Source organism: Falco biarmicus, chromosome 7 (genome assembly GCF_023638135.1).
Source record: "Falco biarmicus isolate bFalBia1 chromosome 7, bFalBia1.pri, whole genome shotgun sequence".
Taxonomy (NCBI): domain Eukaryota; kingdom Metazoa; phylum Chordata; class Aves; order Falconiformes; family Falconidae; genus Falco; species Falco biarmicus.
In genome coordinates this window covers 25069564-25092418 of record NC_079294.1, presented here as the reverse complement: position 1 = coordinate 25092418, position 22855 = coordinate 25069564, and the positions used below count along the sequence as shown (strand labels likewise).

Sequence of the window (22855 nt, the reverse complement as noted above, 5' to 3'; positions counted from 1 at the left end):
TGCAAACCAGCACCTCTGGGTATTTTTAAAGGAAAATGAAGGTGGGATGAAAACAAGCTGAGCAGTTTTGTTTATATCAGCATAGGAAACAGCATTTCTAAGAATTTGATTCAGCTAAAGCTCTACATTTTATACAGTTTTAGTGGCAGATGCTATAGTGACAATGAAAGTCACTGAAGTACACGCTGAGGCTTTTTGCAAGTATCATCATGATATGCTGCGTGCTTCTAAGATAGGAGCTATCCCCAGTGTATCAATCATACATAAAGAAGACCAGAGCCTAATTTTCAATCCTCTTATCTCATCCCCCAGTGTCTCCTTTCTCTTCTATATTTTACTGGAAGGAGAGAAAGAAGGTTGCCGCAAGATTATTTCTATGGCAGTTTCGACTCCCCCACTGGTTTTCTGCTCCGTGCCTGACTGACACTTAGTTCTGCCTGAAGGACAAGGACAGGACAGACTTCTGAGTGCCAATCAATGAAGCATGCCACATGCTGTAATTGAAAAATACAGTGCTTCTCCAATAATATGAGGACATCATTTTTAGTGCAAAGCTGAGGTAAAGAGAATTGTAAGTGAGTAACATGTAGCTCGCATTTATTTTTATGGCATCTGACTTAACATGGCCAAATGAAATGAACCTGAGCTGCAGAATTTGGATTCAGATCTGAACCGCCTGCAATTGAGCAACACTTAGATCAAGGTTAAGCCCCACCTTTTGTTTCATCTGCAAAGCATGAGACTTTTTCAGCCTAATCATCCTAATCTGATGTCCTGATGTGCCTTCATCCAAGTTATCTGTTAGCTTGGCACACACAACAGCACAGCACAGCAAGCTAGCGTTAGTAAACCTGTGTAAGTATCCAAATTGCACACCTCTGATCTTAGGCTATCTTGTACTATTAAGTACTTAGGCACTTCTTTTATGGAAACTTCAGCAAAACAATGCAGGCCATACTTAGGAAAAGCCTACCCTTCCAAATAGTGCACGCTCCCTCACCTCCCTAAAGCGAGCACAAAGTGGTTAACCACCTGTAGAGAACAACCTTAGCAGTCTGTGGAGCAAGATAAGGAAAGTTGTCCTTAGGGATCCCACTGCTGATAGGAGAAACAAAAGCATCAGAATGATTTGCCTAAGGTTAAAAAGCAAGTGAGTAGCAGAACGACACTAAATACTACTGCTTCTCTTTTTACCTTCCCTTCTGGCTGCAATTTCTAATGAGAGATGTGGGAAGTTACGTACCTTTCAAAAGATAAGTAAATGTATTTAGAAATTCTTCATACGACTGCTCATGGCTATTAATAAATTGATCAAGGATGCTGTTGTTTAACAGTTGTTCTCCCATGATCCACACCTTGACAGTCGAACAGGTGTATCTGCTTTAGTAGGCTGCTTCTGCAATAGAATGAGCCGCATGTATCTGCAGGTAGAAAACTGTAGAAAAATTAACTGAGGAGTCACTAATTCACATCGATTAACACCGGAACATCAAATTTTTCTTCCCTCCTTGTGAAATTCTGATCTTGTCAGTGGGACTTCTGACAACAATTCCCCCAAAATTCAAGTGGACATAGTAATCTTAAGTGCAAATGGAGAGACTGTGATCATCTATGCCTGAAATTTATGTCCTCGGGTAATATGGGCCACAGAAGTGTCCAACTCTCTTGCTGGTGTTCATTCCCCCTCATTTTAAGTTGTTCAGTCTTACAACCCCTGCCTTCTTTTCAGAAAGTGACACCACTCACTAGCGTATTGGATTTAACATCTGGGACACCTGTACATTCAAAATTCGGACTGAATCCATCATTCTGCAGGTACACTGCTCACTGTACCATCAAATCCCCTAAACCCAGATTTTGGACAGCATGTTTAAATCATGATGACGTCTGTGTGTATGCTGAGACAACACACAGGATGGGGAAGGTATGATGAAACTGGGCAGCTACATAGGAAGACGAGAACCACACCTTGAGAAGGGCAAGTGCTGAGAGCTGAAGGAACCCAACAGAGGCTTTTCTGGACTTGAAATCTCCACTCTTCAGTCACACAGCAATACCCTTCCAGCCCATCTTCATCACTTCACCAGACTCTGAGGGAAGTAATAGCCCTGAAAAATCTCTCAGTGAAGTATGCTGAACTTAACTTTGCCTCTCACTTATAAAAGCTGTGTAAATGGCATTTTAACAGCTGTGTGATGCTAAATAGTTAATAATGTTACTGATTTTTAATATACATAGGACCAGACTACTAGAAGCAGAAAAACACCCCTGAGAGTGTGGACACACATAACTGACACATTGTCTCACACAGTGGCAACTTAACTAAAAAGTGTAAATGATCAGTTTACATACATAAATGTGATAAAAATGCAAGAATGCCTTATACACTAAGTGCTTGATTTTCATGTGTTCCTGTGCTGCTTCTCTTGATTTACCACAGCATGAAGAAACGGCTTTTGGGAATGAAAGCTTAATTCTTCAGCAAAACTTCAAATCAATTACACTAAGCAAAGGCTGGCAACCTGATTTTAAAGTTAAATAAGATCGAACAAAAATTGTTCAGAGCCCAGCAGGAAAATAAAGCATGATTTCTAATGTAAAACTCTAATTTTGTTGGATTACCAGCTTGTAAATAAGACTAACGTTCTGAAGATATAAAAACACATGCACACCCACATGACCTAAAGTTTTAAGTTTTCTAATGTTTTACGAAAAACAAAACAGTATTAATCTCCCTGTGGACTGGCCAAGCAAAATATAATTTACCAGACTCTCAGAGTGGCTTATGCAAATTACAGTGGTTTCAGAGGGAAGCAATGCTTTCTACTCATCATTACTGTTCAGTTATTACAGCCATTAATTGAGGTAAATTTCATTCTATGAAAGACTGCAGTGATTTTTAAGGCTAGAGTCAAAGAAAAAAATGCATATATTTAGTCAAGAAAATGGTAATAACTACCTTTTGTTTTTCTTTGGCATCTGGCGTCAAGGATCTCCAAGTCCTTTATAAACACTAATGAAATAAACTTCACAATAGTCCCATGAAGAAGAGCAAACAAATATTATTCCAAGTAACAGATCAAAAAACTGAGTCACCAAGAGTTTAAATGACTTACAAACAAATCAGAGAAGGGCTGGCAGTAAAACTTAGATTCCTTTACTCTAAAATGCTCTAGGAAGCTAGAAAATTAATAAACAATTTGGGAGAATAGTTGTATCCCTAACCAAGCTGAATGGCAGCTTTCTAAGTGAATATTCTACAGCTACCAAGTCATCAGCTGCAGATTAAGCATCCAGACCAAGCCTTACTAAAACACTTTAGCTCATTTCTACTCTGCTGCACAGCCTCTACTTCCTACAGAACTTGGAAAACTTCACGTCAGATTTTAACATCCTAAACTGTAGAGAAGCAACAGTGCAACAAGGCTTTGGATCGATGCCAGGTTTTGACTCATTATAGTTAGCTGGGAAATGTAGTGCTGACTTCAGCCTGACCAAGTTTTAGCCAAATAATGATTGCAAAATCCTGAACATCAGCCTCATGAAAAAGCAAGCACTGGATGCTGTTCGGATATAATCTAACATTTAATACCAGAAATCTCCTGACATACAGAGATTAGGAATTTATCCCTAAGAGTTTTAAACATATATTTCAGTAAGCCTATGTATTTTAATCGAGCATCCACTTCAATATGTATGCATTGGGAGAAACATCACCAAAACACTGAAGTATTATTTTTAAAATATATAGCATAGAAAATTCCCTGGATATTCCAAGCATGGGAAAAGACTACTTTCTCAAGACTAACGGCTTTTTTTTCACCAGAAAATGGATCCAATTTTTACCCAAGTCAAAGCAGTAAATCCAGAGTACTCTCCCATAGCAAATATAGTTATTACAGGCATTAGTATAGGAGATCTCCTACTAACTATGTCAAAGGTATTCATCTTGGGTTAAGAAAATATAATAAATTGTAATTCATATGCTACATTTCCTTATTATTTCTTCTCAATGGAAAACCAAAGAATATATTTTGAAACATGAGTTCACTAAATTATTCATATTTTAATAAATCCAAAATTGGAAAAGAGGGGAGAAAACCCTATTTGCCATTTTGGCATCCATCCTCCACTGCTCTTTCTAAGAACTTCACAGTTTTGCTTCAAAAATCTAAAGCAAGAAATAAAATGCCAACTGGACTACAGAGGTGACAGTTCAACACAGACCTAATCTTCCCTTACACAGCTGTTACTTACGTCTACAGAATCATCTCCTCGTGGAGAGGAAAAAACAGCTAGGTCCTAATAAAAGCCTAGGTTCTGTCAGAAGAACAGCCATTCACTCAAAAAATAGAGAGGAGAGACTGGCAGCTAGAACTACCTGTCGCTCCCTGTTTTCAATTATTTTGAAGAGCTGCAGGATGCTATTGCATCACCCCAAATGAAAGCAAGCACAGAGGATGGTATCTGGATAACACCTACTACACCTGAAACTGAACATATATGGTTATGGTCAATGGTAAACAGAGGTGTTCAGAAACTTACCTCAACCTGTCAAGGTTTTTGTATTTTTCATTTTCATTCCACTTTGGTTTTCTGCTGCTTCCCACCTACTTTATTCATAAGTCTATTGTAAATGAACACCATACTGCATCAGCTGCAGAGAAATTTTGTGATGTGAACAGCTGAAAACAGGCTGACCAGAAGAATCTCACCTTTGCTAAGGAGCTAACCAGTAGATTTTACATAGGTGAAAGGCTTCAGCAATCATCCAATTCACAGCCTCAAGGCAATGACTCCTCTGAACTGCCATGAAAAAGAAAAAATAATGTACAATAATGGATTGGAATCACCCAAAATTTATGAACTGGCTACAATCACACATCTACAAATGAAATGACTGCATTGTTCTGCTAGTGGGTAACTACTACTGAAATAAAAAACTTATCTTCTTTTTCCCAAAAGGCATCAAACTAACTTGGAGGTTTCAAGGAAAGTAAGTCAAGAATATCTGATCCTTTCCCCACACTGGCTCTGGATAGTTTTAGAGTCAAAAATGAGAAAGTGATGCATCCAAGCAGCAACTACAGTTTCTTCTTTTGGCATTTCACTCCTGCTTATCCATCCAAATTAGTGTAATGAGGTTTCTTGAGGCAATCATTCATTAAGTCTTGCTGATCATTGTGCAAAATCAATTTTATTTCTCAAAATGCAGTCTTCTTCCCAGCTGTTTAAGTCAAACCAGAAATCTCTGCATTCAATCACAGAGGCAGGTCAAGTGAGTATTAGCATGATTTCAATTCTGCAGTTATTAGTTCTACTAAACAATAAAAAATGTGGTAGAATATAGGCTTCCTGTTTTATGCTGCATTTTTGAGTGCTTTATTAAGTTTCTTCTAAATATAATACAGACAATGAAAAAAAATCAAGATTCTGAATTTTTAAATGGAAAGAGCAATAAGTTCACCCACTACAAACTCACAAAAACTTTACACAATTTTTTCGGGGGAAAAAAAAAAAAACAACTTCACTAGCATTTCTGGCATAAGTTAAAGTCAGGTTTCCACACCATGACTTTTCCACACCACACCACTTTGCTCTCCCAAAAGTCATTCTTAATGAAAAAAAAAAGGATAATCAGAAATTTTTATTTATAGATCACTCATAGGTTAATGGTAAACATCACTATTACACCTGTTTGAGAGATTTTATAACTTATGTCTGCTAAAATCACAACACAAATACATTATTTTTACATCTTATACTCTGTTACCACTGGACAATGCCTGATCTTTTTTCCCTATAGAACAAGCACAGTAACTGCACCTGTGACAACTAACTTTTTTCAAAGGAATCTTTGATACTTCAGATCTAACTACCTTCTCATAAAAGCAATGCTACTCTCTTAACAACCCACAATACTGAACTTGAGCATCAATAAAGGTTTTACATGTCAGTCTGCACTAAAGACCTTGATTCTGGGGACTCTCTTGGCCTGGCTAGTTCGGCAGCATAAAAGCTGTCACTAGCAATGGGGTGTGCTGGTAAAGGCAATACAGAAATTATCTCTGTGTGTTGACCACTCATGTAGTTAGGCAATACTACAGGCATATATGCAAGTCTGAAGTGTGTGGTAAGCTGTCAAGGGATCAAGTACGGAACCAAAGCTGTTTCCTGCCTCCTAAGGACAATGCGAAAGCACACTGTGATTCAGGACATTAGAGACTCCTCTCAAACCTGTTCCAGGAGCTATGTAACACATGCTGTCTCTTACAAAAAAAAGGTAACATCCCAATCTGCCCTCTAGACACCAGTACTGTAGAAGTCACACCATGTAATAGATATGTTTGTGTAAAGCTTGCTAAAGGAAGCTGATTTAATTACACACAAAATGAGTAACCTAGATCCTGTATTGTTAGCAACTAAAGTAAACTCAATCTGAAGAGCAGGGATTAGTACTTTTGGAGGAAAAGTATCTTGATTTCCACTCCTTGCTTACTACCATTTACAGACTCAAGGAGACTCTAGAGGAGTATGGATTTGCTACAGTATTATTACAGCAATAAAGAATGAGGTAACACCTTTGCAAAAGGAATAAGCCTGTATCAGATGACTACAGTCAGAATCAATTTAAGCCTAAATGCTGGCTGCTTCCAAAAATGCCACCAACACCCACTCTCCCTCTTCACCCCTTTGCTTTTCTTTCCAGCCTATCTCTTGGCCAGACAAAATAAAATACTGATATAAAACCAGAAAATAAAGTCAGCAAATACCTATTTTCTGTTTAAATACATGTTTTCTGATCTGCCTTACAGGCATTAAATCATGAGTGCCTGCACAACCGGACAGGGGGAACGTGCAGTGGGAGCAAGGGAAGCATGCAGGATTGCCCCTTCTGGCAGCCTGTCATAGCTGTTAATGCAACCATGAAAGCACAGCCTCACCAGAAACACCAGTCACAAGTGGCCCAGAAAGCTGTGCTTCCTCCACACTAGAAAAGCAGATGTTACCAAGGAAGTCATACCCGCACTACCGCTAGAGGGGTGCAGATCATCAGCCCCCATGGTGCAAAGCGGCATGCACAGCTGGAACTCAAGCCTGTCCTCAATAAATGCCTGTTAGCTATGGACTGTGGTCACTATCCATTAACCAACATCCCAGGACGGCACTTTGAAAGTGGACCAAGTGAAAGGAGTGATTCCAGGAACTCCTACCAGAGAAAGACGTAAAATGTTTTTGGTGGGGCAGCACAGGAAGGCTACAGGCAGTCAACTGTTTCCTTCTTGTCTAGGTATCTGTAAAGCTACAGTTGCAAAAGAAAGCCCTCCCTGCTCTACTGTCCTGCCCTACTTTTCTCCCTCCTCCTCCCCGCTACCTATCACCTGCAGGGAAGCAACGTTCCTGGAGTAAACCCGACAGCAGCAAGCTCTGGCCACAAGCAGGTGCAGGTCAACTGAACTATGGGAACAAACTAAAAGAAAAAGCTTCAATTACAAAGGACGCAAACTTTGAGATGAGGTTCCTTGCAGCATCTCTCAATTCAGTGTGATCTGCAACAGCTAATCCTGTTTAAATCAGCTGGATGTTTGCCACTGCCTTCAGCAGGAGTTCTTAAGGGCACACACTTAATGCATCAGCAATTTGTGTGGATGGGAACTGCATCTGCTTGCATAATACTAAGCCTCAGAGGCGACCTTCAGGATGGTCAAAAACACATGCCTCTCATGCCCAGCACCTGTGAGCTTTTAAAGGACATATCTAAGGGCTTTAATTGCAAGCAAGCACATTGATCCTGTTTGATTTCAGTGCTATTATGTCAGTCTCGTACATGATCAGAAGGGTTTTTTAATGAATTTCTAATGCCTTCAAGAGCACTGCTCCCTTTAAAGACCACCTGGAGGCCTACAACAAAGGTAGCATTCCCTGTGCACCAAGCACCCCTCCAAAACTCGGTAGCTACTGTTCGCTGGAATGTGATCATCCTAGATTCGACAGTCAAAGCACACCTGGATTCAATCAGCTATTTTAGATGAAGCCTCCAAATAAAGCCCTGTCCCTCACATTAAATACTGTTTACTGATGGTTTTAGATGAGACAGAAAATTGAAGACTGTAGAATGCTAGACTCCCTGTGCCATTTTTCCATAGGTTTCAGCCTGTGAGTCCTGGCTAAACATCCAGGATATTTGCCTTCTGGCTGGCTAACCCTACACAAACGAGTAAGGTGGCCCTCCCTCTCCCTGCTGAGCTGGAGTCCATCACTGCAACCCACAAGGAGACAGCTACATACCAGCTCAGAGATGATTGTGTTTTACTGGCAGAAAATATGCTGAAAAGCCTGAAATTTCTCAATGCCATTTGGAATGATTTGGGATTAAGAAGATATAAACCACATATTATTTTAAGTAATTTATTGCAAAAGAAAAAAATCAAGTGAAACAAAACATTTCCGTAACAGTGAGCAATCTGCTGAAAACATACTACCTATGTCAATATTATTAGAATAGCAATTACAAAGGTAAAGTCCATTTATTCATTTTTGCATGGGTTCTCTGCCAAATAAATTCAGGATGCAAATCCTAGATGTTCTTGCTATGACCCGGACAGTTATGAACATTATTTTCCTGCCCTGTAGACACATTATTGTGAAGCTACTTCCTGCAGTTCCTCCAAAGCAGTTTGTCACTGTACAGAAGACCAGCTTGGACAGACCATGTCTTCATCCAACACTGATGTGTTGTTGTCAACAAACTTTAATTTTTCCATCTTCTCAGCCACAATAATTGGGAAACTAATTTCTAAAAATAAGGCATGTCACGTGGCAGAAGGAGAATAAAATGAATATAAAATATTAAATGAGACAGATCCGGGGAGGGGGCTGGATTTTTCTCTTAAGCTTTTGTAGATCTTTGATCACAGAACCAAACAAGGGTCAGACTGTGTCAAGCACTTGGGTAAGAAGCCGTCAAGCATCTAGACGCTACCGAAAATAGAAATAAATGTGATCTGAATGCCCTTACATTTGGGATAAGATCAGTTCTTCAGCATTGAACTCTGTAGCAGAGTCTACTTTTACCTTCGTTTCAGTTGAGAATATGCCATATAGACACTACTGGGCCCAGTGCCTTAGAGCTGCTGTACTTCAGATGAGAAACATCACCACATCCTATCTGCATTACAGCTACTCAAAGTCTCAAGACAGTTTTTGCAAACATTTGGTATGTTTGCTTTGCTGTACTGATCAAATTCCATTTCAGGCTCTTTCTATTCTCACAGCAGTTCCAAATGGGAGACGAGCTATTTCTGAAATACTGCGCTGCAGGTATTGTAACTCAGGAGCGAGTGAAGGTAGGGCTGGCAAAACAAAAGCAGGGAGCCACAAAGAGTGAACTGTTTCCCAGGTTCTTATGTTTATTTGCTGTGCTATGTTAAGCAAGTGGCTCATCCTCTGTGCCCTAGCACTGCTAGCAGTTGAAAGGATATGTTCCCATAGGACTTCCCAGAGTCTAATTATTTTTTTGTTGGAGAAAAGCACTGTGAAACTGATGAAAAATGCCACAAAAGGGTGCAAAGTTTTATTAGTCTTTTAAGGTCTGATCAGAGGGCCAGTGAAGTAGAAAAAAAGACATTCCTAATTACTTCAGTGGACTCTGAATTGGACTTTTAGTCAGCCCTCACTCACTGGGTTGCACACATTTGTCATTTCCTTTGCTCTGTTTCAATGTCACTACCTACTTGCAGCAGAGCATTCCTGGGAAAAGCAGTAGTACACCAATCAGCAGTAGCTGTTTCCTTTTACTAGCTATTAAAATTACTTTAGATGACATTTTTCTGTTACAATAGCACTGAAAAATTCCAAAAAATGTTCATGAGGTTGGCAGGTTTAGCAGTGTAAAAAAAATAAAGGAGCATGTTCTACATTTACAATCAAACTAACAGGAATCTACTGTCACTCTGGTCTGGTTCTACTACAAAGAGTTAAAGCTTCTGGAGACTGGCAGGTTTCTTGTTGTGCCATCTAAGGCTGGGGGTAGGGGGGAAACAACATTTCACAGCCGGTTAGCCACAGTAGACTCAGAAGCACATCTGCAAATTACGCAGATAGATTCCCCTCCATCAGGCTGTCTCTCCATGCCACAAGCCCCCAGTGCTGTCAGAGAAGATTCCTCAAAGTGCTCACATTCGAATCCCAATTACATAGAAAGATTTCGGAAGACACAAAAACCCTCTATCAGCCAGGTATGTCTAACTTATTGTTTTGCCCAAAGCAAAACACTTAACAAATGTTTTGAGCAATATTATATAAAATTTCCTTCCTTAAGCCTGTTTATAGAGGACTTCAAAGCTCTGTGGGTGTCTGGATATGACCTTGATTGTGAAGAATTTGGGAACAGCACTTGCTTTTCAGGGTTCTGCTTTTTCATTTTGCAAAGGGAGACTCTGCAGATCAGGCGGAGAAAAAAATCTATATACAATATTGCAAAATAAATTTAATTCTACCATGCATATCTGTATTCATGCCAAGTTAAAAGTAGCTGCAAACTAATGACAGAATTTAATGGTCAGGAATGAGCACTTACCAACTAAGACTCCATGCTATCCCGCAATCCATTCTCTCAGTGTCCAATTAATGCTGTTCAAATACCTTACCTTTGTGTAAATGAAAGGTGCTTGGGGTTTGCTACAGTTCATAAGATCAAATAATTCATTATTTGGTAGCATTCAAATTACTGTGAAATTATTATTAATATGGTATTTTTTAATGTTGACAAATATTAATATGAAACGTCATGCTAAACAACAGTACTGATTATTCATTGTTCTCCTGTTTAAAATGTTTTTGTTGCCTATTTGAGTAAGAGGCACTGCACACAGGTGAACAATTACTACATAGGGTCAAAGAGAACAGTAAGTAGTAAACAGTGTTTGTGAGTGACTCACTGCCTAAACACAGTGATCTAGTGACATTGTATAAACCCTAGATCTATGAGGACAAAGGACCTATGGGAGACTTGCCACTTTCCATGCAGAAGCTAGAAGAGAAGAGCAACATCCAAAGGCATGTGAAATGCCACTTGATGTTTAGGCACCTGAATCCTACCCCTTGTTTCTAAAACACATTCATCCTATACTTCTCATATATATATATATATATATATATATATATATATATATACTTTATATAGTTTCTGAAATAATACCCCACATACAAGTTGTAACTATGTCCATCTATTTCCATACTAAGCACATTTCAAACTACATTAGCTAGTGCTTTTAGAAAGCACCTTCTCTCTTCATTTATGATCCTTCTGTAAATACATCTCCCAACGAACCTATCTATATCTGAATTCCTTGTAATCTCTTGTTGACATACAACTAATAACTGGGGGAAAAAAAACAGTTAAAAATAATGTTTGATTTTAAAATAAAATAGGGGAAAATATTTGTTTTCTTCTTTCTGTTAGTTTAGCTTGTCAGATCTGTCCAGTTCGCTCCTCAAATAAAGGGGTTATAAAAGTAATGCTGAGATTCACTTATTTGTATAATCCTTGGAGCTTCATCTTTTAAAAAATGCTAAATATGATGAAGTATGACTCAAGTCACCATAACTGGTAATTGTTTGTGTAACTCCACCCTTCTCTATTTAACCATCTTCACTTCTCGTACTGTCTTTTCCCCTCTATCTTGTGCTGTCCCACAACAAAGGCATTTGTCTCTTTCCCACCGCACTAACACTGATGCTAATCCAGCTCCACAGTGACGTGGTTTTGAGCATAAAGCCACAAAAAAACCTTAAAATTTTTGGTTATAAAGTTAGATTGCTACCTTTTGGGATCCCTGAAGCTGCTCAGGGACAGATGAGCATTGACCCAAAGGAATCAGTGGTGTTGGAAGGTTAGAGGTGGAGGCCAGTATAGCCAAAGATCAACCACACTCTATTAACACACCATAATTAGCATGAACAACCTGGAAAGAAAAAGCAATTCCAGCAAGTGCCCCAGGAGCTACTTCTGCCAGAGAATCTAGGATAAATATTCCCTCCGTTACTTACTGAACTGCTTGCTTATGTAAAGTTCAATAAATATTAAGGAATGACACAGAGGAAGTGTGTTTAAGTATGTTTGTATAACCAGTAAATTCTGTGTGTTTATCAATCTCACTTTTAATAATTTTCATCCACTCTATATCTTTTCTCCACTCTATATCTGCAACAGTCTCTGCAGATAGTATACTCTTCAGAACTGAGTACTGCTCAATATTTGGGAAATAGTTTGTGAGATTGTGGACAACAGTAATTGTCACATTTGGAGGCGCCTGAAGTATATGTAAGAATAAAAATTGAATGCCAGCATTTCAACTAAATTCCTTCCCATTTTTAATACTCTCGTTAGACTTAAAATGCAAACCAGCAGACAAATGTAGAACACTATTGTTACAAAATACAGAATACTTACAGATGTGCTCGTGGCATCTTCAGTATGGAAGACATACTTTTCTGAAGACCCTATGAAAACCAAGAAGCTAAGTAGCGACACAATATGAAAGAGACAAAGGAAATCTAACACAGTAAACTCAACTTAGTACAAACTCCTCTAACACCACCGTTTTTGAATGGCTGTAAGAAACAAGCAGCAGAGATTTCTGTTTAGCCTATCGCCTGAAGGTAAATAACTTGGCAATTTTTTCTTCATGCAAATAATACGAACAAAACCTGCTACGTATACTGACATGCTCAGATTGGGGTTCTCTATAATTTAATTAACTCATAACTGAACTTCACCTGCACCCCAGTACTTCCAAAAAGGAATCCAAATGTGCAAAACCACCAGCACCTTCAGGGCAGAGGGATAAGGACTGGCTACACAGTGAATAGAACCTGATCATGATCTTTGGGTGATTCCACAACATGCAAAAAGACATGACAGCTATTCCACAGATTATTTTTTTAACAGAGTCAGTAGTGGTTATGCCTCCTCTGTCTGTGTGCTCTGGCCTAAGCATATCTGACCAAGCTTACCTACCTTTGAAAGCATTTAATGACAGATGTGCATTTTAGCACAGCAGTTTGCATACCAGTTTCTGCACAGACAGTACAGGAGTGAGGCATAACAGTTCCTGTGGTGCATGAGAACATGCAAAGATGGTAATTTGATATAGTCAGTCTCATCAATTCCCGTAATTTTACAGTGACTCTCATTAGGTACACTATGCTGTTCCAGAGCCCCCAGGTTTTGATGTCACATGACTAGAAGATACCCATCCCTCTTTATAAAAGAAACCCTGTGTGTCTGGCATTTGTTGTTAGAGCAAAATGAAAAGCAGGAGCAAGGAAAATATGAATCCTAAAGATTTCAAAACAGGGAATTATATTTTAAAATGTAGAAGTTTGGGGTTTATGGGGTTGTTTGTTTTGGGTTTTTTTCAAATATTGTATTTGAAAGCTAGTTCACACCTTTACATTTTGGGGATTTGGCAAAGTCTGGGACAGAGAACTTGCATGTTTACTAAAAGGCACAGCTCTGCTGTCACCAAGGACAGTGCCAATGAACCAGTCAGTTTCCCTTTCTGGTGTCTGTGCTCTCCAAAGCTCACTCAGTGTTACTATCCAGGCTGACTACAGCAACGCTTTCAAATTTTTGTAGAAACCAGGGAAAAAAGCAAAAGATACCCCTTGAAACCTGCTCATGAAAGCATGAGCAAACATCAGAGATGAAGAATTTGATCACAGTATGAAAACCTCTGGCAGCTGGACTCCCAAGCCACACAGCTACCTCAAGCAGGCACAAGTGTGCGAGACTCACCCCAGCACTAACAGCTTCTACACCTCTGCCACTGCAATGATACCTGCGCGGTCAGAAATACTGCTGGCACCGGCTGCTCCTACGCATCTCCAACAAATCTTGATGTTTTCTTTGTAAACCTGCAAAATGTTCAACTGGAGTTTGCATTCGCCTATGTACGCACTTACTTCAGCTCACCGACTCGGCGACACGACGGCAATTCCCCGGCCAGGGGCCGGGCTCAGGGGCCTGGAGGGGAGGGGACCCCCCACTCTTACCACAACCGGGGCGCTCACTCGGGGGGCAGCCGGGCCCCTCAGGCAGGCGGGCCCGGGACCGTCTGGGGGCGCAGGCGCCCGGCCCGCCCGCGGCTGACCCCAGGGCCCGGGGCCGTGCGACCCCCGCCCTTCCCTGCAAACCCCGCGCCGCCAGCTAAGGCGGCCTGCGGCACCGGCCGGCTGCAGCCCGGCCAGCCCGGCAGCCCCGGGGCGAGAAACCGGCAGGGAACTGCCCGCTCTGTGTCATCCCCGCCGCTGCTCCCTCCGCCCTCGGACCTCCGGCGCCGAATCCCGCCGCCGGGACACCCGACCCCCCCCGACCGACCGCCGGCGACCCCGGTCCTGCGGCCCCACTCACCCGCCGCCTGCCCGTGCCCGCGAACCCCTGCGCCCCGCGGCCCCACGGCCGGGAGGTCGGGCGCCGCGCCGGGCCAGGCCAGGCCGGGCCGAGGCGCCAAGCGCGAACTACCGGTCCCACCAGGCGCCGGGGCCGCCGTTCCCATGGCAGCGGCCGGGCCCGCAGCAGCGCGGGGCCGTACGGGTGTTAGGCGCTAACAGGCCGTAGGTGGTACAAAATCCCGCCGAACGCACAGCTCTTGCTTGATTCGTGTCTTGAGTAGCAGAAGCGGGTCTCTTTTGGGGTCTCAAAGTGCGAACTGAAATGCAACTTCAATACAATGTCTTAAGTATTCCTAAACAACGCTCGTGGGCTCTAAAGCATGTTTCATCTGTTTCTTTTGTCGCTTGTTTTCTCAGACACTGACCACGCTATGGCCCAGTCAGACAAAATGTTGCTGCAGGTGGTGTCGGCCTCCAGTAATTCATCCTTGCTTCAGCCAGGCTTCTCCCTCCTGAATTTTGATGGGCATGTTTTCTTCTTTGGGCAGAAAGGATGGCCAAAGAGGTCCTGTCCCACTGGTGTTTTCCTCCTCGATATAAAGCAGGATGAGTTCAAAATGAAACCAGCCACCTTCTCTAAAGACTCCTGTTACCTCCCCCCTCTCCGCTACCCTGCTCTTTGCACACTCAGAGGCAATGCAGAGTCTGATGACTGCCAATATATCATCCACGGTGGGAAAACACCTAATAATGACCTTTCTGATAAGGCTTACGTTATGAGTCTGGTAAGCAAAAACAGCAAGAAAACCATGTTCCAATGCATTGAGAAAGACCTGGGTGGAGATGTCCCTGAAGCTAGATACGGGCATACAATTAACGTAGTTCATAGCCGGGGAAAAAGCGTGAGTGTTATATTTGGAGGGAGGTCATACACTCCTCTTGCACAAAGAACCACTGAAAAATGGAACAGTGTAGTTGACTGTTTGCCATCTGTGTTTCTCGTTGATTTTGAATTTGGATGCTGTACATCATACATACTTCCAGAGCTTCAAGATGGACTTGCTTTCCATGTTTCTGTTGCCAGAAACGATACAGTCTACATTTTGGGAGGTCATTCACTTCAAAATAACACCAGGTCCCCCAGCTTGTACAAGCTGAAAGTTGATCTCCCACTGGGCAGCCCAGCTGTTACCTGCACCATCTTGCCAGGGGGAATATCTGTGTCAAGTGCTATAGTGACTCAAATGAGTGATACTGAATTTGTCCTTGTTGGGGGCTACCAGTCTGACAGCCAGAAACGGTTGGCGTGTAACACAATAGTTCTGGAAGATAGTAAGATAGAGATTCTTGAAAGGGTGGGCCCAGACTGGACACAAGATATTAAACACTGCAGGGTGTGGTTTGGCTATGATATGGGCAAAGGGTCTGTATTGCTGGGCATTCCAGGGGCCAACAAACAGTTAATCTCAGATGCTCACTACTTCTACATTTTGAGATGCAAAGGAGCAGAAGATGACAAGGAGGAAGAACTGACAACAGAAATTTGCAGTCAAACATCGACTGAAGACCCTGGAGACTCCACTCCATTTGAAGATTCGGAAGAGTTTTGTTTTAGTGCTGAAGCCAATAGCTTTGATGTTGATGATACTGACACTTACAATGAAGATGACGAAGAAGATGAATCAGAAACAGGCTACTGGATCACCTGCTCTGCCAGTTGCAATATTGACATTAACACCTGGGTCCCTTTCTATTCGACAGAGCTCAACAAACCGGCAATGATCCTGTGTTCCAGTGGGACTGGCCACTGGGTCCACGCACAATGTATGGATCTCTCAGAGAGCATGCTCCTACGTCTTTCAGAAGCAAATGTCAAGTACTTCTGTAATGAGCATGTTCACCTTAATAAAGGGCTACAAACTCCCAAAAAGGTGCACCTGAAAAAGCAACCCATGAAACCATTGCGCAAAAAGACAACCATGAAGTTAACTACGCCAACAAAAAAGTCCTTTCTTCGGAGATTGTTTGAATAGATTTGCACTGATGATTTGTATTCACCTGGGAGGAAATGCAGTCTCAAAGACAGCTAGTAATGGTTCAAGCAGAATGGATTATTTGAGCTCAAAGAGATCTTTTCATTTAATTTATTTCAATTATCTCAATATTTCAGTTAGATTTCAAAGCTCATGAATTTATTTTGTCTCGTGTATTTTTGTGATATCTGGATAGGAACCCCATCACAGAGGACATTGTACAAACAATGGTAACTGGTAATTGTGTGGTGTATTTTATGCTGTAACTTACTCCCCAGTTATCCCCAGTGAGTTTAATGGAACTGTTGGTAGAATAAGACATTATCCCATGTACTCAGTGCTGTTAGCATCTGTCCATAAAGGACATTCTATTACCGATTTAAATTTTTTATCTTATTGAGTAGTTTTAGAAGTATTTGGCCTAATTTATAGCTGCATTACTCCAATTTTACGTTTGTGTAATGAAATAAAATTAGACTAATTATTCTGGTTTTAAATGAAAGTGGTGGCTTAAGTCCCTTGTGTCAGAAGTAATGAAATATTCAGACGCTGAGGGTCATTTTTCTTCAGGGACATCCATTATGGAAAGCTTACATATGGAGCATTTAATTCTGGATAATTAATTTTTGATTTTGAGAGGTATTGAATGATTATATGTCAGTTTTGGCTACAGTTGTGGAACATCATCTCATAGCAAAAATCATATTGCTTTTTTTAAACTACTGTGCTCAAGAACTGCTTTGTGTTTGTATTTTTGAAAATCTAGTAAGCTAATAAAATGTATAATAATAAAAAATACTGCATCTTTTTCACCTGCTCATGGGGTAAACCAAACACTGCAAATCCCTAAGTCTATGAAAAGAACAGTATGTGTGCTTGGGAGGTCCATCTGAAATCTGATAAGGGGTCTAGCTTCACAGCCACCCCATACTGTGACCTCCCATTCACTTCAGAAGAAGTTCCTTCTGATGAACGGGACTTTCATTTACTTGAGGTCCTCCAGTATGCATTTCTTTCTCTGCTCTGCCCAGGCTGACTGTGTAGAGTGTGAAAGCTTAAAAGTGCAAGCTGTAGCTCAAAGTTACTCATTGAGCCAGTGGAGCACTGTGAGGGTGGAAACAAACGCAGCTGGCTGCTCAGAGCATTCGGAGAAGATTGGATTCGGATTGAAAAGGACATTGTCAAGGTTGAATGGCCCAAGAGTTTACTAAGTGTTTTGGTGGATTCTTTTATTGGCTATTTGTAAAGCCTCATCATTCTTGAATTTATTTTTTATTTTTATTACTGCTCCAAACATATTTTCAAAAAATCAATACCATCAGCTCAACGGTTGTGAGCCAGCAATAATACTGCAGTATTCACAGTCCAGCTCTCATGCTGGACCCCTGAATAAAAAAGAAAACCAGGAGCAGCTGTCAGCCATTTGATCACTATACAGACCCTGAGCAGCCACTACTTTACAAAGCAGCATGTGTAGCATAGTATTCTTGTCAACACAGACCTGTATGCACAGTACTCCCCTTGAAACCTTTGCAACTCAAGTCAACAGTAGAGGAAAGTGAAGGGCAACCACGCAAACTTTCTGTTTCCAACCTTTTCATGTACTGAGGAAGGTTACAGTTTGGGTAGAGCTTGTAAACGGGAAGTATATTGCCCCTCTCACCAGTCTGATACTGGTATAAATTCATAGATTTCAATGCCAGCTTCCTGTTTCCTTTGTCATGCTACTTTATGCAAGTTCAGAGTATATAGTGCTATATGTTTTTCCAAGGAATAAATGAATATCATGCCCATGTAAAGTCCCTTCCAACTGGTGAAATTCAATAGTCAACATCCCCTTTTGTAGGTTAGTCATAGGTCTTACTCAGCTGAATTGTCAGTAAAATATACATTCATCACATACTCTTGTATAGACTTCATTTACAACAACAAAAAAAATCCACACCAAAATTAAAGCCACATCATCAGAAGACCAACAAAGGGGAACAATATACTCACACAAAAAAACTCCACCCCTCATTCCTTCACCATTTTACAACATCAAAAGACTCCCCACAATTATTTATTGAACTCCTTGGCAATGTCCAGTTCAAGTTTTTTGCCTGTTACCTCTCCCAGTTACTGACATTATCTCAAAATCCGTAGACCTCACATTGTGTGACAAATTAGTCAGCTAGTGCAGACAAATAAAAGGATGGAAACATTTTCCAAAGGGAGAGCTCCACACTTGCCTAGAAGAAGTGACATTTTGCCTGTGATAAAGCCTGGTGGCCCAGGTGCTGGTGTTGTGGTTGCAGTATGATGGGAGCATGTCTGAATTCCCAGAACCAACTCATGCAGCTGCAGTGACTCCCTGAGCCCTTAGGAGCTGTGTGCAGGTACGCTCAGCATATAGCAAGCACAAGCACACATTGCAGCCCCTTCCAACTCTTATCTGAGTTGTGGTTCTTTAAGGCTGTGGCTATGAAAAAAAGCAATTCACAGTCAGACTTTACGATATGCCTCATCAGGCCCATAACATTAGTGTATTGTATGTTTGAGCTGTGGGGTTTTTTTCCATGTGTGGTTTATTTGAGTAGGAGGGAGAAATTGCTTGGTCAAACCATGTCCCAGCATCGCAGTGAAGGGCAGTACAAGCAGCGTTAAATCACAGCTCAGAGACTGTAGTTACTGCAGGGAGAGGAAGTCATAAGTAACATTAAATATAATATTCCAGAGGACTTGAACATAAAGAGATATATCAACATCAACCTGTAAAGAAGACACTTGCCATAGCATTCAAGACTGCAGAAAGTACTTAATTCCTTGATACTTCTGATGACACTTTTGAGTCATGTACTTGTTAGAGCATTGATTGTCTTCAAAACCAGCTAATCAATACAAGATATTTCTTCCCCAGGCAGGTTAGAATTAGAAGATAAAATGAAGTAGATTTGAGTGCAGAAGTAAGTCTCTATTGTGTCTGTATCCAACTGACCTATGTGTTTTGTAACCACAAGCAGCAGCAGCATGGTTCCCAGCCACATTTTAGTAACACTATTTTGTTATTATCAACTTTTACGAGAATAATATATGGATTTTACTGGTATTGAAAGGTGCTTGGACACCGAAGTACCTGATTAATCTACAGGAAAGGCACAGCAAAAACTTTAGTGTTAGCACTAAAGCATGTGTCATAGTTCAGAGTGACTCATTGTACCAGTAGACCATTGAAAGGAGTGGAAATTAATGCAACTGGGAGACCAAAGCAAAAGGAAAAGATTGAATTCAGATTGAAAAGGAATCTGTAACGTTATTTACTGCTAAACTCAATCTATTAAAGACAGAAGGACTGGCTTCTTTCTTTTATGATTGGTGGCTATAGCTCCCTCAGTATTTGATTTCCTACCCTATACCATTTCAAACAAGGCTAACTTCAGGGAAGGGCTTGAGTAGCAGCCTCTGAAAATCGAAGTCCAATTTGGTGCCTTTACTTGACCTTTGAAAATTGTAACACCAAAGCCCATTTTTTCTTTAAAAAGAGCAAGATAATAACCTTGTAAAGCTTCTGATTTCTCAATACGTACACATATGCAGGAAGAACAGGACACTGGCCACTACCGCAGGTGTGCAGGACCTCCTTCAGGTGGCAGTTATTGTGTATTTCCTTGTCCGTTGGCTCAGGGTGCCCATCTTCAGACGAAGAGCTGGGCACTGAAAACATACCTCTTGACCTCTCTCCCAGTGCTGCTAGAAAAAGTGCTAATTAAATCCTCTCTAATGTGTCATTTTGTATCATGGGCAATATTAAGCTTGATGCAGAAGGCAGAAAATCTCCCACACTTAGGAATTGCAGCTGGTCAGCTGTTTGAAAATTATGCCATATTCAGTCACCTAAAAACAGTACTCTGAAGAAGAGCGGTGACAGGCCTCATTAGTCTTCATCTGATCCCAATCCTAATGGGATTACACGGAAAGTAAAATCCAGTCAGTTATTATAGATTTATGAATAAAGGAGTTAAATCATCCTAATTTACCAGGAAACTCTCTGGGGCTTGGATTTTTGTTTTATATGAGTTCTGTTTTTCCCATCCATCATTTTTTATTCAAGGTCAGGGTGGATATTACAACAGGAAAGAACTAAGTTGGTGATATAAAGTCCAGAAATTAGATATCTAATTACCTGATTGCACAAGTAAATCAGGTAGCTTAATTTGCTCATCATTAATTCCATCCAAACCAGTTGGTTTACATAAGTCTTTTGACCCTGAGATATCATTGCAAGGAAGAAAGAAAGATTTTCTGAAGTGGAATACAGGGAAGCTACAAATCATGAACTGAAAGGTAGATGGGAACTAATCTTTGCAGCTGAGTCTATGACAGGGAGCCAAAATTAGAAGCCAGTAAAGAGGCTTAACATAGAAGCATGGATGTAGCAGTGCAAGGCTGATTTTAAACAAACACTGGGATGGTATTTGAAAATGAAGCAAAAGCCATTTACAGACTAAATAAAACTGTTTTTAAATTAGTTTAGTTTTCCATCTAATAGTTGCCTATGAGGAAAGGTGCTGAAAGGATTGCTGAGACTGACAGAGTAATCTTCATCTGTGTTTAACTGAGTGACTTCCAGAACAGGGCTGGATCAGCTGTCTGGCTATTAGAATGGTCTAAATATGAAAAGCATCCACAATTTGAATGAAAAGACTGTTACCATGAAATTATGTGCATAGTCAAAAAACTGGCAAGAAATACAAAGCTGGAAACCTAAATATTTATAAGAATTTTATTTTAAACAGGTTTCAAGAATTAAGAAACTGTAACACAGTAAAAAAAATAAAATTTTGAAGCTGTGCAGTGAGACAAAGCACAGAACTCAGTGTAGTCAGAAATTAGGATTCTGTAAATATCTAGAATCTTTCTGAACTACCTAACTAAAAGTCAAAGCTGATTTGCTTAAAATGAATAGAATTATTCCTGTGAGGAAAAAAATATGAGAGACCAGAATCACAGCTTCTAACATAGTTCACATAATTTCATAACATGGCAATTCATAATACAAAGTCCTTGATTTAAAGCAAGCAAAATAAGATACATAATGCGATTGTATAAAAACTACAGTCTATACAATTTCAGAACAAGAAAATTATTTACCATGAATTATTGAAGGATTTGTACCAAGTATTAACATTTTTTTTAAAAGTGCACATTTGAAAGAGTACCATGAATAAAAGTCTCTCCATTTTTCTAAAACCTCTTCAAAATCAAAAAGCTAAACAATAGACTGCGTAACTACATGATGCACCTGTCTGCAGTCAGAATTTGTTTGCCTTCCGATGCACGACTGTCTTCATGCAGCATTGTTATTTTATGCCTGTTTACAAAAGCTTCACTTGCAGGTACATACCCTTTCAGTGCCGTTTGTTCTATGAATTCAAAACTCTCAGAGTCTCTTAATTTACAGAAGATGTCAACAATGGGGAAAAAGATGATTAAACTAGATTCCAGTCTAAATAAAAGAAAATAAGAAAAAAAAAAATAGCGGTAGTTCTCTTTGTCAGCTATCCTACCCAGAGCTGGTGGAATGTAAAATGTGTCTTGATGGCTTAATATTTCACAAAAGAATACTTTCACGTGCTACTGCATCCCTGTATCCCTGTCCAGGTTCTGTTCAGTCTGATGAGTTACCCAGGATATAAGCCTCATCTTCAGAAATCATACATATATGGATAAAACTTACTCAACCCTTTTGAAGGCAGTGAGACAGATCACTTGCTGTTACATCAGCAGCTCATTAAAGTGAATTGGAATTTGGAAATGTTAGCTGAGTCACTAAAATTACATGTGTAAAAGGAACAAAATCTGGTCTGTGAGTCCAGTGACACAAATACATTGCAATGAACAGGTCTGGATTATTTGGGGGTGAAATTCACTTCTGTGCAAAAGGCAGCAAAAAATGAATATACCATCTAAATGGAGTGAAAATCACCATGAGGTGAGTCAGGATTGTTAAACTAGGCCTTAGGTTTTTCAAGCAGAGCCAAGAATAAAACATAAGGTAATACAGTTGTCCCAAATATACATACAAAGAAAAAAGTGTGCAACTATTTGCATAATGAAATATATGCAGACCAAAAATGCAATCTATATCTGCATCTATTGCTAAAGGATGCTCTTTATCCCTGATATTTATACTCCCTGGGAAACAGCTGTACTTGTCCGCATCTATTGGTAAAGAATGATGTTTATGTAAACCTGCTTTTTATGCTTTATGGGAAATACTTGTTTTATTCAAAGAATTGAAAAAAATAACTTCATCTAGAAATGAACACTCAGTAAATGCAGGTGTACATGGTAGACCATACAAAAGACTCTGTACTCCTTATGACTGCTTAGAAAAGTAACTGTTTCAAGTAGAAAGCATTATTTCCAACTACAAATTTTGACAT

The 22855-nt window shown here is 40.3% G+C and overlaps 3 protein-coding genes across 26 annotated transcripts in view; 2 read left to right on the top strand and 1 right to left on the bottom strand.

The window, feature by feature from the left end:
* The window catches only part of IFTAP (intraflagellar transport associated protein), a 49143-nt gene extending 34578 nt beyond the window's left edge, over nucleotides 1-14565 (bottom strand). For 2 of the 24 annotated variants that reach the window (XM_056345598.1, XM_056345622.1), the window contains exons 1-5: nucleotides 14417-14565; nucleotides 13802-13920; nucleotides 12455-12504; nucleotides 4716-4806; nucleotides 1244-1435 (exon numbers count right to left, since the gene is read on the bottom strand). In XM_056345598.1, coding sequence (XP_056201573.1) covers nucleotides 1244-1346 — 103 coding nt within the window. In that variant the 5' untranslated portion in view covers nucleotides 1347-1435; nucleotides 4716-4806; nucleotides 12455-12504; nucleotides 13802-13920; nucleotides 14417-14565. Of the gene's footprint in view, nucleotides 1-1243; nucleotides 1436-1966; nucleotides 2109-2959; nucleotides 3027-4545; nucleotides 4628-4715; nucleotides 4807-12454; nucleotides 12505-13801; nucleotides 13921-14416 lie in introns of those variants that run through there. The other 22 variants (XM_056345605.1, XM_056345609.1, XM_056345607.1 and 19 more) reach the window with 22 other exon arrangements.
* Nucleotides 10131-14613, top strand: LOC130152410 (basic proline-rich protein-like). The gene is made up of 2 exons (XM_056345947.1): nucleotides 10131-10238; nucleotides 13942-14613. The coding sequence occupies exons 1-2, from the start codon at nucleotides 10131-10133 to the stop codon at nucleotides 14611-14613; spliced, it is 780 nt and encodes a 259-aa protein (XP_056201922.1).
* Nucleotides 14614-14828: 215 nt separating this feature from the next.
* RAG2 (recombination activating 2) lies at nucleotides 14829-16802 on the top strand. The gene has a single exon (XM_056345597.1). It carries the CDS (start codon nucleotides 14829-14831, stop codon nucleotides 16428-16430), a length of 1602 nt encoding a protein of 533 aa, XP_056201572.1. The 3' UTR covers nucleotides 16431-16802.
* Nucleotides 16803-22855: the final 6053 nt, after the last annotated feature.

Coding starts and splice junctions, on each gene's coding strand:
- LOC130152410 (XM_056345947.1), top strand. CDS start 10,131: ATGCCACAAGCCCCCAGTGCTGTCAGAGAAGATTCCTCAAAGTGCTCA. Junction 10,239..13,941: donor AAAAACCCTCTATCAGCCAG/GTATGTCTAACT, acceptor GTTCAACTGGAG/TTTGCATTCGCCTATGTACG.
- RAG2 (XM_056345597.1), top strand. CDS start 14,829: ATGGCCCAGTCAGACAAAATGTTGCTGCAGGTGGTGTCGGCCTCCAGT.